Source organism: Aulonocara stuartgranti, assembly GCF_965226115.1.
Source record: "Aulonocara stuartgranti genome assembly, chromosome: 18".
Lineage (NCBI taxonomy): Eukaryota > Metazoa > Chordata > Actinopteri > Cichliformes > Cichlidae > Aulonocara > Aulonocara stuartgranti.
The window spans coordinates 27177925-27195214 of NC_138954.1; the positions used below are offsets into that span (position 1 = coordinate 27177925).

At 39.4% G+C, this 17290-nt stretch overlaps 1 protein-coding gene across 1 annotated transcript; it reads right to left on the reverse strand.

Moving 5' to 3' along the window:
* Positions 1–1967: 1967 nt before the first annotated feature.
* On the reverse strand, positions 1968–15908 carry rab18b (RAB18B, member RAS oncogene family). Its single transcript, XM_082512195.1, has 7 exons — positions 15712–15908; positions 7711–7766; positions 7547–7608; positions 6518–6590; positions 6264–6382; positions 4057–4123; positions 1968–3441 (listed from the first exon to the last, which is right to left on the reverse strand). The coding sequence occupies exons 1-7, from the start codon at positions 15777–15779 to the stop codon at positions 3269–3271; spliced, it is 618 nt and encodes a 205-aa protein (XP_082368321.1). The 5' UTR covers positions 15780–15908; the 3' UTR covers positions 1968–3268.
* Positions 15909–17290: the final 1382 nt, after the last annotated feature.

Consider the following 17290-nt stretch of genomic DNA (forward strand, 5'->3'; position numbering starts at 1 on the left):
ATGCTAATGTTTGACAGCAGCTATTTCAATAAACCTAATGTGAAATCCTTTGAATAGTCGTGTGCTTAGAGTAATTTCTATGCACAGTTTTGTTTTGCTGAGCTGTATTTAGTCTTAGTTTTCACGTGTGCAGACGTACGTGGTGAAGTTTTACTGCATCGTTACACAAAGTGGATTTTAAAAGGGTTGTACTGATGGAAGAAGAGTGTTATAGTGGCCCAGGGAGACAGTTCCTGGAGGGAACATGGAGGGAAGGCTAGAAACAGACATGGGCCAAATCCTAGTTTCCTGTTACAAACTTGGAGCTGCCATGGTCAAAGGAGCTTGCAAAGAAAAGCGTCTGGACTTCTTTAAGTTGCTTGAAGACGTTTCACCTCTCATCCGAGAAGCTTCTTCAGTTCTAAGGTCAAATGGTGGAGAGTCCCAGATATAAACCTAGTGGGAGTGACCCCCCACAGAGGGACAAAAGGACCCCCTGATGATCCTCTAATCCCATGAGCCAAGGTGTGAAACTGGGTGTGGGTCCCAATCAGCCAGAGTTTCGGGTGAGTTCATTGTGAAACCTGGCCCCACCTTATCATGCGAATAAGCAAGATAATAAGCAACTTAAAGAAGTCCAGATGCTTTTCTTTCCAAGCTCCTTTGACTACGATGACCTGGATGACTGAGAACCTTCACAGACATATTGGAGCTGCCATATTAATACTTTTTTAAAAACAATGGTTCCATTGTCTGATGTGAATGCGTGTTTTCACAGTGATGAAACCACAGCATTTGGAGCTCTTTGAACTCACTTAACTCATTGTTTTTGACCTTATGATGCATGTCTTCAGTGTTTTAGCCAAACCATAAGTAGATGTTCTTGAAGAGTACTGGCCACACACTAGACATGGATAGCAGCTATTTAGTGAACAAGGAAGAGCTTAGCATCCAAAGAGCTGATCATGTATGATTTCCTAAAGATGCTAGTTTGTGCTAAAAGAACAGACACTGAACAAGTTACCAGAAACACATCACCCAGTGTGTCTCTGTGTTTTCTTCTCTTTCCCCTCACTGCCAACATTTGTGATGGATAGGTGCCCCTGCCTGGGCCACATTCAGCTGGAGGTTTCTTCCTGTTAAAAGGGAGTTTTTCCTTCCCACTTTCGCCAAGTGCTTGCTTATAGGAGGTTTGCGTGATTGTTGGGCTTATATTACTGTTGGTTCTTTACCTTACAATATGAAGCCCTTTGAGATTATTTATATAGCACCACTTCCCATCAACAAATTTGTATATAACTCTATAGCTAACAAATCCCCATAACCATTTACAGAGAGATAGTAATGTTGTAGTAGCAACGTACACAGAGACCCCACCCAAGCAGCTCGAATGTAAGGTTTTTGTTAAGTTTCAAATGGAATTGCCACTGTGGTGTCATGGAATAATAACGTAAGCTGCTCTCAATAGATGTGCTCTCTGTTTTAAAAATCAACCTTTTCATTTTCCTGGAACAGCAAAGATCACAATGAAACATTCACAAATGTTTTTAATTTATTTTATATTGAATGACATTTCAGGAATTCTATTTCCTCCACACACGATCAGCTGCAGAAAATAAATAATGGAAATACCAAGTACCCTTCAGGCTTCAGAAGAAGGTCTCGTCCTGTTGCATCTGGGGACATCCTGACATCAAGCTTGTAATCACATACTGGAACTTTTCTTTTTTTTAAACAACATGATTAACTGGATTTTTCCACACGTCCCAGTTTTGGTCTGTTTTTTTTTTTTTTTTTTTTTGTTGCAAGGAATGTTTTCAGTCTTACATGTGCAGGAGGCTAGTCATCAACAAAGTATTATGGAAAGAGCGCCTCACTTGAAGTTTCCACTGTAAACCTGCTTTTGATTAGGTGGGCTTCTACACAACACGGAAACTAAAAGGCAGATCCCACAGGGCCATTAAACAACAGACACGAGTGACGGCATCTTGAGGTTTGTCATTTATTTCAGTTTGAAACAATTCAAACGTTAATTGACCATAACTCTAGCAAATGCATCTCGATATTAAGGCAGATATCGATTTAACATATTACTTTATATGATTGAAACAGATGCACAGCAAAAGCAATGGGGGAGCGGGGGAGAGAGAAAGGGTGTAGCAGGGCGAAGAGTTCAACATAATATTTTATCGAGAAAACAGAAACAAATAGCAAAAACACATCAAGTTCATAATATACTGAAGATGGGAAAGAACACAGCTATGTTAAGTATGAAATACCTTCAATAAACTTGGACAACACTAAATGAATCCTTCAAAATAAATGCGAAAACAAGATCACAAGGTCAAAGTTTAGTATTAAAAAACAATCTATGAGCTCAAGTGCATAAAAAGGTACATTTTATTGCAAGAGCTCGTGGTACTGTAAACTTTACACTTGTAGCTCTAGAAGTTACCGTCCAGATCACGCATGCAAAGACAGAGATGGGTTCGGTTACAGGAAATCCTGCAAGACAAAGTTGATCACTTTTCTTGCACATTTTCACGCCAAAAGGAATAAACACAGGAAATCAATTAGTTTGAAGGCATCTAAATAGTCTGAAGCAGAGAATCGACATAATAGACAAACAGACAACACACGAGTGAACAGAAAAGACAAACTGATGTCAGTAACTGGGTGGTGGTTGGGGTGTCATTGGAAAAGGTTAGATTTTTGAGAATTCACAGTGTTCTCATGTGCACTGAAATGAAAACCTGCATTAGCCTGGATGTTTCCCACCCTAATCCTCAATCCAATGCTATAGTATGCGTTTAATAAAGCTTCCTAATATATGTATGGCAGAAGATTTTGTACTTTGCAGCTACATAGAAGGTGAGATTTGTTTAGAGATGAAGGAGACTTCAATTAATTTATTAGATTAAAATCTGACAGGCTGTCTATTCTAACCACAAAATCGGTCCACGCTGAAAGAACTGTGTAACCTGAAGTCTTAATGTACAGCTGAGCCACCAAGATAAATTCAAACCATACATACTCGGATGACAGACTCATACTCCACGTGGTTAATTTAAAACACCCACCTCAAACACGAGGCTCTTTTTCTGCGTGATTCTTTTAAACAGGAAGTAGTGATATATAAGTGATGGAAAAGGAAGTGTGCAAACAGCAGTGTCTGTTCGACCGACTGACGTACTCCCGACAAATAAAAAGGTGCTCATCCACTTCCACCTCTCGCTCACTCTCCGTTTCCCGTCACTAGTCAGTCCTCTCACGTCTGTGCTTTTTCATTTCAGGGTATGGAACAGTATCCTCCGCACGCCCCAGGCCTGGCATGCTCCTGGTCTCCCAGCCGAACTTTCTGACCCTGGTTTTCGCTCTCCCAGAGCCCCGGAGTCTGGAGGATCTTTTCTACCAACTCCTCAAAGGCACATTGGACGCCATCTTTGGTCTTTGCACTGGCCTCTGTGTAAGGGAAGAATTTAAGAGATCAGTAAATAAAGTAAATGTGAGCATTTTCCAGCATGCTACCAAAACTAAACATATCAGTCAGCTGACAAACATGACTAATAAAGTATAAAATGACTTCATAAAAGCAGAAGTCATCCATCAGGATGAAGACATCCTTGCTGCAGATGAAAGCTTCAGATTCTTCTTGCCCTGCCCTTTTCAAAACCCCTTATTGGCCGTTCTAAAATGGAAACTCTGCACAAACCTTAACCTAATTTACCAGAGAGGGCCAGATTGGAGAGGAGAATCAGGAACACGTGCGGACATGGATTTGATAAATGAAAGCTGGCTAGATTTTAATCATAATGCAGCTCGTCTGAGTGGCCGCGTCTCTCAACAGCAGAGACTCAGAAATGCACGAGCAGTATAAACAGCACAGCTCATCTCATCTGAACTACACGCATGACTAACTCAATGATGTCTTGGCTTGTTCCAGCTGTGCACTAACAGTCCTGACTTTTAAGCAGCACTACGGTAAATTCTAATAGCTTTAAGTTACATTTTATGCCTCTCTTACTTTAAACGAGCATGACCGGCCACGCCTGACGTTACTCGAACACAGAAACTCACCGATAAAAAGCATAGAGTGTTTCCGAGCAAACTTCAGCCCCTCGTTTCTGTCCACTTCGCGGTCGTCCTGAATATTAAAAAATAAATAAATAAACATTTGTCATTTGCCCGAATGGTGAGGGAGAATTGTGTACGCATCATAAAAGTACAACACAAGACAAGCAACACTCATTAAAATGCACTATTCTAAGGAGCTCGGAAAGAAAAGCGTCTGGACTTCTTTAAGTTTCCTTGAAGACGTTTCACCTCTCATCCGAGAAGCTTCTTCAGTTCTAAGGGGTAATTGGTGAAGAGTCCCAGATTTTAAGCCCTATGGGAGTGTCTCCAAGAGGTATAATGCCTTCCGCTATCTTATGTGAAGTGGTCACATGACTGCATCATATGACTAACATGCATCATCGTTTTCAAAAGTCTGCGTTTTTGCTGTCCACACTGATCCGCGAAAGCTCTGTTTTGAAATGTATGCGTTTTTGAGAGCGTTTTCAAAACGCTGCGTTTTCCATCAGCGAAAACGTTGTCTCAGTGTGGACGGGAGGCCGAAACGGAGAGAAAACGATGCGTTTTCAAACGACAACGCATTAGTGTGGACGTAGCCTTACTGAGGTCAGAAGGCCAGGATGTGAGGGGGCGTTAAGGTGTCTGGGAAGGGATCTCCAAACTGGATTATAGATGGCAGACAGTTGGTGCCGTAAGCCACCACCCTTTGTTCAAAGATGGTCGTTCACAGTGGACATAGATGGCTTCTTTCACACTTTCAAACAATATGTCTTCTCTGTCCAATATGTGAACATTGGCATCCTCGACAGAGTGACATTTGTCTTTTAGATGGAGATTGACAGCTGAGTCTTGTCCCATCAAGGTGGCTCTTCTATGTTGTGCCATGCGTTCATGAAGTGGCTGTTTGGTTTCTCCAATGTAAAGGTTTGAGCATTCCTCGCTGTTCTGTGCAGCATATATTACGTTGTTAAGTATGTGTTTGGAAGTTTTGTGTTTGGGATGAACCAGTTTTTGTCTGAGTGTGTGGCTGGGTCTGAAGAACACTGGGATGTCGTGGGAAATCTCCACCATCTGCTCTTAGAACTGAAAAAGGTTTTCAGACGAGAGGTGAAACGTCTTCGAGGAAACTTTAAAAAGTCCAGACGCTTTTCTTTCCCAGCTCCTTAGACTATGATGACCTGGATGACTGAGAACCTTCACAGACAAAATGCACTATTAACCCTTTAAGACCTACCATAGAACCAAGCCCGCCAGAGCTTATATTATATTTTTACATGCTGTGGAGCCATTTTTGGGAGCATTTCAAGTTGCTATACATCAATACAACCATTATAGCCCAGATTTTAATCATATGTATTCATTAAGTGCATAGTAATTACATAAATTGCAAAAAAGTGCAATAAACTACAAAAAAATTGAAAATCATTTTTGATTTTTTAACATATATTTGTAGTTAGAGAAATTTAAGAGGCTTATCCCTCAAAACTGTAAATACAAAAAAGTTGCACAAAATAGTTTCCCACCACAGAAAATTTATTTTGAGTGTCTTCATAGTTTTATTTTTGAAATACACCAATTTTTATACACTGCAGGAAAAACGAAAATAAATATTATACTGCAAATTTGCAAAAAAGCAGCATATGCATCAAAATAAACTATTTCAAGCAGTGCAATATGAGTCCTAAGCATCCCAGAAACGACACAGAAAGTCATAAAGTCAAAGATAACTTTTAAAAAGAGCAGTATAGGCCCTGAGGCCCTGATCGCAAAAAAGACTACATTTCCGCAAAAATGACGTCACTTCCGGTTTCGGGCAGGTAATGGCGGAAATGCAAAAGTTCGCGCTGACGTCTATTCCAACGTAGGAAGTGTTTTGAACAGCTGATCGGATCGGTAAAGCGTGTTTCTGGAATATTATGTTTTTGTTCCTGCAAGCGCTTTTTATGCAGTTTTTGCAAAGCTTTATGTGGAAGGAAACCGTGACCTAGGACAAGCTGATGGCATCAGATGTAAGTACAACTCCTCCGGTTTCATATGCAAAAAAAATTTTTGCGCTAGCTTACGTGATTGCAGTGCTACTGGGATTTAAAAATAGTTACGCATAACAGAGCGTTCCCGCTCCGATCGGCTCTAAAGGGTTAAACAATATAGGATGAACTGGATTCATAAAACCAGAGCGCAATGTAAAAGGATTTGTAAAAGTGACTCACTTTATCAATTTTGTTCCCAACCAGCATTTTCACTATGTCGTTGCGTGTTGTGTAGGTCTCCAGTTCGTTCAGCCAGTTTTCGAGCTTCGTAAACGTGTCACGCTTTGTGACATCATACACTGAAAAAAGAAAGACGTGACGAGTAAGAAGGAGCTGGAGAAAATCATTACATTACTATAACAGCACTGACAGAAATGCAACTGCCAGTATCGGTCTGTTTTGATCTTGATTTATGTTGCAGTACAGGTAATTACCAAGTATGACTCCCTGTGCGCCGCGGTAATAGCTGGGTGTCAGAGTGCGAAACCGTTCCTGTCCAGCTGTGTCCTACGAAAATAAAAGCGGCAAAAGATTTCTGATACCAAACTTTTAAGGCCAGCGGCACAGCAGCCAATTCCCAGCATCCGACCTCACAGACCATGTGTTTCTGATAAGTTCCACTCGGACAGTCACAATGTGAGCTTGCTGTTGCCTCAGGAACAATTAATCTTTTTTTTTTTCTATCAAGTTTGACTGGAAAACAACACTATTAATATAAAGTGATGGACCACAATAAAACTGTCTAATACTCTTTAAATCCCTGATCTGCTGCCATTCCACCTTTGACCCCGTGTGTGTCTTCTAGTTGTGAAGGTTGACAACAAAGCCTTTAGGTCCCAGTGATTGCAGGACAGGGTCCATATGGATTCTGGCAGATGCTCAATCTGATTGGGATGTGAATAGTTTGGAGACCAAGTCTCAGAGCTGGTTCTGATCTTTTTTTCGGTGTCTTTTTTCCCTTTTGTGGCATGGCCTGATGTGTTGCTGCCATTGGGAGAAAGAGTTGGAGTCATACAGGGAATGGAACAATGGTACCCTAGGTGTTTTGTGTTACAGTAACGTCTATGTGAATGCCCGGGACAACGCTTTCCAAGAACACTGCATTATTTTTAACAACAGATGCAATATAAACCTTACTTTTCCCCTCATCACATAAAAACAGAGGCCATTAGGTTTTTCCAATTTTTATAAACCTCCCACACATGTTCTTATTGAGACCAGATAAAATAATAATATCAATAATAATAACTTTTTAGAAAGAAATTTCAAGCACTTCTCTGTATGGGGCTTAGGTTATGGATTCATTGTGCATAGCATGGTTTTACTGGATACTGGGAATACCACCTACGTCCTTCAATTTTGGCTGTACCATGTCACCATCTTGTGGAGAAACGTTTTACTTCATCGTGTTCCCCCCCCCAAACATGAAATGTAGACAACAGGAATAAAAACTTCTGTCTTACCCATATGGCGAGCTTAGCTTTATTTCCATCAATTGCAAGTGTTTTTACTTTGAAGTCCACACCTGATCATTTATAAGAGACAAAAAAGAAAAAATCTTTAAGTTATAAGTTTAAAATCAATAGTAGTTTTCATATATGTGTGTGCGTGTGTGAGTGTGTAAAACCTATTGTGGCAGACTGCTCTGGATCGAAAGTATCCTCTGTGAACCTCAGGAGCAGACTGTAATAAAGATAAAATGGAAATGAGCAGTTCATCCAGTACAACAGGCTATTGTGAGCTAGCCGTAGCTTTGAACAGGTTTCCCTCGAGCAGGGCCACAGGATCGCAATAACTTTATGGTCTTGAAAATGCTAACAGCACTTGACACCTTTCAGCAAAAAAAAATATTGGAAAGCTTTAAAACTGCAGGAGTAAAGGCCTTTAGACACAGGGCAAGGTGCAAAAAACAAAAAATTTAAACCTGCAACACAAAATTCCAAATTAAGTACCGGTACATGTTTTGAAGTAAGACGTACTCGTTGCCAAATGCAGCGGTCTGATTGATAAGATTTTTTTTATTTGCAGCAAAAAAAAATTAATCCTATCAAATCAAATGGACAGTGTGAGCATCTGCATTAAGAATATGTGTAGCTCACGAAACATTCAAACAAATTTTCTACGTCTGTGTGTAAAGGAAGGCCCTTAAGATTAGCAATACTACAGGGTTGTTAGCAGCAAATACTTCAAGCAAACGGTTAGAAAAAGACCAAAAACACTTAAGTGGTTTCAATGTTAACTGGCGAGATTTCATTATATTTTTCAGTCTCTGTGTTCAAGAATTTGCATCCAGAGTCGCCATTTTCAACAGGTCAACTTATCTGATCAAAGTGATACGAGGTGATTTACAAAGAGGGAGCAGGGAATCAGTCAGGATGGAAATAGCTCAAACATTTTTAAGGAAGTATGTAAGCTTTTTCAAAGACTAATTTGTTTCAATTAAGTTGTAAATAAGTGCTGTAAATTTCAGGCAGTAATCTGAGATCAAAGTACGATCTGTGCCAACATGAGACCTATATAATATAATATAATCTAAAGCAGGGGTAGGCAACCTTTCTGATGATGAGTGCCATCTCAGAAGTCAATGTGCCATATGATTGCATTAGCAATAAATTTAATAACACTCTATATTAACAATTACACACTATATAGAACCACTTTATAGGATTATATTTGTTTGCAGATGTTGGCAGCTATCGGCGAATAGTTATCAGCTATTTTGAAACAAAAAAAGACACTTTTTTATCCATAACAAGACACAGGTCTCCGAGTGTCCAATATTCAAACGGCTACCTGAGGACACTCTTAATGTGAGAGAAAATCTGCTCACACAGATATGCAGAGCCAAATACTGTCAATAAGGCCTCTGCAATGTTCTGAAGACAGTTAAACTTGTCAGGATGATGTCCAGCAGGTGATAATGCAAGCTGCATGAACACGCACAGCTGTGGATTCCAGCTGCTTCGATGTTGCATTAACTGGCATTAACTCAGCCAGTTAATGCAAGACAAACCCAGCTGCTCATTAAAGCTTTCTGGTTTGATCAGAAAAGAAAACATTGGTCCATACACCTGAAAGTCCCAAAAAAGCATTGTGAATTCTGTCTCGAGTCTACGGATGTATCCGTGTAATTCCGCGGTGCTGATGCTGCGCTGAGCGGAAATCTCCTGAAGCTTTTGAAGTGTCGGAATGTGGAAAGCTAACAACGTCCCTCTCACCGGTAGGCTAAGTTATTTTTAGCCAATTACAAGTTGAATCTGGTAGTTGGGGTTGTTAGCTAAGATACCGTCATTAAGAAGCGGCACAACTAATGTGTCTATGCGAGCTAATTTGCAATGTGCAGCGCTGGCGCAGCCATTTATTTTTTATTGCACCTTCTCAGATTAATTCTCTGCGTGTCGTGCCCAGGGCTGGACAAAAAAAATCGGCTCGGGCATTTTGACTAGAGACCGGCCCACCAGGTATTACAGGAAAAGCCATAAAGCCTTTGAATGAAAACAGATGCTGTTGTGACAGTGATGTACAATCTTGTTGGTATATGTATGATTTCTATACATTTTACATCAGATAAAAACTTTGGTTTAAGATTCAGATAATTATTTATTAAAAGCTAGACATTTTAAATGCGAATAAGAAAGAAAAGTATTTCTTTGTGCCCCCCTTCCCTGCTAATGCCCTACCTGGCCCCCTGGCAAAACTTTGCTAGATCCGCCCCTGCACAGTTACCAGCTGTCAGCTACGTAAAAAAGGATCCTGGGGTTATTTGTCTCTCAGAAACAGTTCATAACTTCCCTTCAACTCATTCATGTCACCTAAAAGGTAAACCTGTTTCTCCATCACCTGTTCAGCTCTGATGATTCAGTAAGGACATCTCCTGGTTTCATCTTCATGTTTCCCTCATGTATCCAAACCGATATCATGACCAGCAGCTTTTACAGCTGTGGCTCCAGCAAACATCAGCTGATACTAGAAGGTAATATTAAATAAATTCTAACAACAGCTGATCAAGCTTAAACGTGCTGCTGTTGTTTAGCGCCACATCTGCCGGTTTCCTCTTTCTGGCGTAAAGAAACAAGAGAGAAAAGCCGATCAGCTGATCATTGATCAGTTGCATGATTGAAGTAACAACAGGAGAGGGAGGGGAGAGAATGAGAGAAGAAGAGGCAGCTGTGCAGCAAAGACACAGAGTAACTCCAGCTTTGTGTCTTTTTCATTCTAGCTAAAGTCCAGGACAAACTGTGTTCCTTTTCAGCTCAATAGGAAACACATAATATTTTCTCTGAATACGGGATGGTTGGCAACTCTACTAACCTTATGAATAAAATAAAGTTCACTATCAGTAACATCATAGCATCCACCCAGCTGTATAGAAACTCTGTCATGCTAGCTAGTGCACAGTACGAGTTATTGTAACTGACTGTAAAAAGTCAGCACAACGAAAATAAACTCCACCTAAACTTGGTTCATATCTGACCCAGATAGACTGCAGGTCATAACTTCTCACCTGAAGTTCAGTTCACCTGACACCTGACCGGTGGCCGCCTCGGGTCTCTCCTCCTCCTGCCTCCCCTTTCCTTCATCCACCTGCTGGCCTCCACCACTTGCTAATGTTACTGAATCTGTGGAAGCTCCGCCATAGCCACCAAACAACTGAGTTATTTTTACGCACCGGCCAGCATCTGGCCAGTCCACCACCTTTCATTGCTTATACCGTTACAAATAAAGAAATAAATAAAAATCATCGGCCCATAAAAACAAAAAATCACCATCGGCCCACTGAGCAAATGCCCGGTATGCCCGATGGCCAGTCCAGCTATGGTCGTGCCATCAGTTAACCCTTCACGTGCCTAGGGTTGCCGACCCCTGATCTAAAGGTAACATTACAAAAACAAAAATGAAAACATGGATTTTAACAGTAACTTAACTGACTTAAAATTGTTAGAAAATGATTTAAAGGACAAGTGGGCACATGCCAAAAGATTGTAAAGGCACCAGAATTTTAACTACTTTTCCCCCCAAACATGAGTACTTTGTACTTCATGATCTAATTGACAGACAAGCCTCTCGCTCTGCCAGGGGTGCAGTGGTAGGTTAAGGCCACCTGCAGTTTCTCGTTGTGTTTTGAAGAGAAGCTTCTGTGCAACTGTAATGGTATTTTAGTGCACACTGGCCTACGCATGTTTACCTGACAGACATAACACCTTTTGTGCCCAGAGTATCATCAGCCCTGCGTCATTCACAGCCTGTTCAAACAACCGTTTACTAATAGAACTTGTGCACTTTCCTCATCTCTCCTGTTAGTCTGCAGCTCTGTCTCGTTCACACTGTCAGCTGATTAACACCTGCTGCTCATTGAGCCCATGTTAACTAGCAATCATTGCATTTTAGCACTGGCAGCTTCATACTTAATAGGAGGTAACAGTCTGGCATTGCTTTGCGCATAATAAGGTTAAGGCACTTTATTTTCACTTTTGCATTAGTTATTTCCAGGAGACAATAAAAAAGGGCTGTATATTTAAGGAAGTAACCCGAGAATAGCACCTTTAGAGGAGTATAAAATATGATAATCTGGCACATAGTGTGCCTGCTAACTGTGACTTCTTATCATATCATACTGTGATAATGACCATGTAAATCTTTTACATGATATAAGAACATCAACACCATTTCTCTGCCATGTGTTTACGTCTCCTAGTGCACGCCAAGATATGTATGAGAGCAAGGGCTGCATGTCAGCCTCTGAACCTTAAAAAAATAAATTAAAAAAAAAACAGTGCTTAGCAAATATGCAAGAAAACGACTTTCCTTAAGGTGGAAACAATAAACTTGTTATAAATAAACTTGTACCACAGTACAATCAGGGCCATATTCTACAAATATGGTGTCATCCTGTTATCTAGACATCTAAACATAAGTGATAGTGATAAATGGTCACACAAAGCTGACTATCAACTCACTAAGTTCACATGAAAGGCATGGTACTGACCTATCGCAAAGGGGCGTTTCACGGATCATACGACTCTTCTTCCACAGAAAATTATCTCAAAGCGTCAGCTACTCCAGTAATGTTATAAAATGGTGATAAAAACCTCTAAAGATCATAAAAATATACTAGTAAAATGCAGCACTGTTGCAAAAAGGAGAAGATGAATGTCCCATAAAATTATTTAGTGTTATCATCATCATCATCATCATTTCTTTATATAGCACTTTAAAAACACACCTGGTAGACCAAAGTGCTGTACAATACAAATATAGATATAGTAATAAAATAAAAGAAACCAGACATAGCAACAAAATTAATAAAAATGTCAGTTACGCACAGAGTTAAAAGCCAGGGAATAAAAATAGGTTTTTAATAAGGACTTAAAACTGGCACTGATGTAGCCTGTCTAATATGGAGAGGAGGTTATTCCAAAGCATCGGCGCTGCAACAGCGAACGCTCGGTCTCCTCTAAGTTTCAGCCGTGACTTTGGGACCGAAAGCAACAACTGCTCAGCTGACCGAAGGGAACAAATGGGGAAGTGGGGCTTCAACAAGTCAGACAAATAAACAGGTGCCAGACCATTTAGAGATTTAAAAACCAATAAAAGGACTTTAAAACGGATCCTAAATTCAATTGGAAGCCAGTGTAGAGAGGCCAAAATCGGAGTGATGTGGTCAAATTTCCCTCTGCCAGTTAAAAATCGTGCCGCAGCATTTTGCACTAGTTGCAAGCGTGACAAAGTGCCCTGCCCAACCCCTATTAAAAGAGAATTGCAATAATCTAAACATGAAGTAATAAAGGCATGAATAACACTGAAAGGGCTTAACCTTCGTTAAACGTCTGAGGTGATAGGATGCTGATTTTACCACCCCGTTTACGTGGTCATCAAAGGTAAGTGCAGAATCAATTTTTACTCCGAGATTTGTGATCGAATTCTTTAGTTGGGAAGTCAAAGCTCCAAGATCAACATCTGGAGCGTGAGAAAAAACGATTTGGGCCAAATAAGATCGCTTCTGTCTTCCGATCATTAAAATTTAAAAAGTTTTTTGCCATCCATGCTTTAACATCGCTAAGGCAGTCAAGCAGAGGTCGACTTGGGAGACTATCAGAATGACTAAAAGGTAAATAAAGCTGGCAGTCATCTGCATATAGATGGAATGACACTTTATGTTTTCGAAAAATCACGCCAAGAGGCAAAAGGTACAGTGAAAACAATAATGGCCCAAGAATAGATCCCTGAGGCACACCCCAAAGCAGAGGAGCCACAGAGGATGAAGCGGATCCCAACTTAACACAAAAGGTCCTATTTGAAAGATGGGACTTAAACCACACAAATGCCGAACCAAAAATTCCCACACAGTGCTGTAAGCGGGAGATCAGCAAATCGTGATCCACTGTGTCAAATGCAGCAGTCATGTCCAACAGGACCAGCACTGCATATTTACCACGGCCTGTTGCTATCAGACCGTGGTAAAAATGTGGTAAAAATCTATTTAAATATTAAGGTTTAAAGTCCCACACCATAACAAAGGAAACGTGGAAATTGCTTCCGCTTGTCGCAGACCAAAGAGAAATTAATTTTATTGACTGAACAGGTATTCTCAGTGTGTGTTCTGTGTTTCCAGCAGTGTGAAACAGACTAATCAGCAGATTAGAATTATGTAGAACAACATTTCTAAATCACCAAATTAAAACACGGACAGTTCCGTAACAATGCGACGCACAGTTTGCATTTTGCAATTTTGATTTTACTAAGATATGGCTTAACAATGGCTTACATCATTTTCTTAGGGTTTATTAAAGTATTCTGATTCTGAACAACTTGCACATATAAGATAGATTCCCCCAGCAGAGACTGCCGTGAATAAAAAACTCTGTGAAAACATGGCGCTTCCAGATGATTTTGAACATAACCTGCTCCCAACAGTTTTAGTTTGTATTCTTTCAGCTGCAGACTAAGTGCTGTTTATGGTTTGAGAGTAAAGCTTAAATACAAAAACAGAATTCAAAATTAGTACAAATTTGATATGAGGTCAGCGAGTACCGAGTCAGTGTCTTGCTATTGTTTATAAAACAATAAAGCTGTTGTAAAATTGTTTGCTGCTAACAGGAGAAAAAACATTAAGGAATAAAGTCGCATTTAAAAATCTATATTATTTAATATTTATTTATTATTTACTCCTACTGTTCGGGCAGAGAGGTTGGTGGGTCCTTTGGGAATGGTGACGCTATTTTCTGGAGAATTGATTATTCAGCAACTGGTTAAAAAGCCTGACCCAAGACACCCAAGTCATCTCTGGTAGAAAACATTTTTTTCTTTTAATATGTGACCATATTGTGCAGCTCCTGAAGAGCTACAAAGGCAAACACTGCCCAGCCCTAGTTTTGTGCTTACATTTGCTACTGCTTATCAGTGACAGCGGTTTGTTGGAAAAAGATGGCCTTCCATTTACTTTACAACCATCAATAAAACGTTCAGAATTTCTTTGGAATCTATGTCGTCAGAGATTTCATTGTTGCCCACCCCTACTGCTAGCTGCAAGCTAATGACACAGTGGATGCATTTTCCAAGAAGTTTAATTGTTTTGTTTGAGGTTTTTTTTTTTTTTATCAAATCATGGATCTATACATGATGTGCTGTTGAACTTATTTGGATACATCTGAATACATTAAATACTCTGACATGTTTTTAGAAGCAAATTCATAATCATAAGATTATAATTCTGGGCAATTTAGAGTTTATACTGACCAGTAGGTGCTGGCTAAACTGGGGCTATGTGCAGTGCTGTGGTGCTGTTTACAGTAATGGGTGCTGGACTGGTGCAGGGCAGACTGTGCTAGGTTAGCTCCCGAGTAAAAACACAGATATCATCAGAGAGAAACACGTAATTGAACTGTTAGTTCCTGAGAGTGTTGAAAGTATGGCCTCCTGGTGAAAATCTTGTAAAACCTTACTTGTGTGCATAGTCAGGTGATTTAAAAAAAATCTGATTTAACTTAATATTATGTACTTGAATTGTTTTTTTTTTTTTAATTGAAATTAATTGAAATAACACTCAAAAAATGGAGTGCTCATTTGCATTTCAATGCAGCTGCTGTATAATAGGGTTTGGTTCTCAAAGGAGATATCACTTTGGATTTGAGCTGATCAACACTTGCAAATTCCGCATTTATACTGGCTAGAGGCTGGAAGCAGACAAGGCTCCTGTAACGTGGGCCTTTATATTGTAGAATACAGTTGGTTAAATTCACAAAGGGAAAAAACTAAACAAAAAAATCCAAACCTGCAATAGGACAGGTCAGCTGATCCCAGGCTGTACACAAAGAAAGCCTTCTGAAGCTCAGAGTAGACATTATTATGTAAGATATTTGTAGTTTTCCCCTAACCTGCCAAATCTCACTGCAACCCCCGAGCATATGTCTTTTTTTAAACTTCAAATCTACTTCTAAAATGTTCAGAAATGTGTCTAATCTGTTACCAGGAACATCTGAAGTTTGTGAATACAGGCTGAAATGTTGGCATCAACAGACACCATGAAAACCAGTTAAGCTGGAACACTGGGCAGCGAGAAAGAAACTTACACAACAATGTCAACATTCACAACAGGCTAGCTGCTAAGCTCGCTAAAACACAGACAAACCTGGACTTTCCGACGCCACTTTCACCAATTATCAACAGCTTCAGAGTCGTCAACACATCGTCGTCCATATTTGTCTTGGAGTTAGTTTACCTTTGACTCTGAATTAACTAAAAACGATTTTACAGATATTTTTTTACTGTGTTTTAGGATAGCAGGCGGCTATCAGTTCCGATGATAGCCTACTGCTCACGCAACTTCCGGCCAAAGTGCGACGCGCGACGTCACCGGTGTTCGCGAGATTTGAAAATGAAACACAAAAAAATATTATTATTATGTTGATACTAAATTATTTAGTTTTTAAGTATGAAGATTCTCTAACAATTATTTAAAGTGGCAAAGAACTTGTATAAAATATATTAGCTCTCCTGATAAAGGTTCTAATTTCCTTGTATTATGCTATGAAAATGTTGCAGCAGTTTATTGAAATATGCAAGCATACATGGAAATACAGAATATATATATATATATATATATATATATATATATATATATATGGAGGAATTGGGGATAATTGATGTTTGGAGAGAGTTACATCCTAAAAGCAGGGACTATACCCACTACTCCTGCCCCCATAGGACCTATACTCTAGAATAGACTATTTCTTTATGTTCAGTAATGATTGTACTAGAGTAAAGGGATGTCAAATTAAAACGATAGATCTTTCAGATCATAGCTCTATTTCACTGTCTTTGAGTTTAGAGAAGAAAGCAAGGAAGGTGCTGTGGAAACTGAATTCAACCATATTAAACGATCCCATACTAAAACAAAAGTTAAGAGAAGAAATAAAGGATTTTCTTGAATTAAATGATACCGGGGAAGTGTCGCAAATCATATTATGGGATTCCTTAAAGGCAGTAATGAGAGGAAAAATAATTTCAATGACCTCCCATCTGAAAAAGATAAAGCTTCAAAAATTTGTCAACCTTCAGGCAAAGTTAAAACAACTACAACGGGAAGATGGATACAAAAGTAATTCTGAGAAAAAAAAAGAAATAAAAAAAATACAGGTCGAAATTGATGAAATTTATACACAAGAAACTCAAAAGAAAATTATTTTTTTTAAAGCAGAAATATTATGAGATAGGAAGCAAATCCTCTAAAGTCTTAGCCTATAAACTGCGTAAACAGAGATTGGAAAACACAATTTTTAAAATAAAAAATCCTCAAACAAGGATAATGGAAAATCAATTAGAGAAAATTCAAGAGAGCTTAGAGTCGTTCTATAAAGAACTGTATACCCAACCACAAACAACGGATGAAATAAAAATTGATAATTTTTTGAACAAATTAAAACTACCAATTTTAACGAATCTCCAAAACGAAAGTTTACTCCAACCAATAACAACCAAAGAACTTCACCTGGCAATATCTAAATTAAAAGTAGGTAAGACCCCGGGTTCGGATGGGTACACTGCAGAGTGGTATAAAAACCTTGAAGAGGACTTGCTTCCTACTCTATTGAATACATTCAACTGGATCATGCAAAAGGGTAAATTACCCCCCTCATGGAAGGAAGCAGTTATTTCCACCATTCCCAAAGAGGGTAAAGATAGGACAGAATGTAGCAGTTATCGACCCA

Excerpts from the sequence above, each read along its gene's own strand:
- rab18b (XM_082512195.1), bottom strand. The coding sequence starts at position 15,779 with ATGGACGACGATGTGTTGACGACTCTGAAGCTGTTGATAATTGGTGAA. Across the intron at positions 6,383-6,517 it reads CGCACAGGGAGTCATACTTG|TGTATGATGTCACAAAGCGT; the intron begins GTAATTACCTGT and ends TTCTTTTTTCAG. Across the intron at positions 4,124-6,263 it reads TTGGGAACAAAATTGATAAA|GACGACCGCGAAGTGGACAG; the intron begins GTGAGTCACTTT and ends TTTAATATTCAG.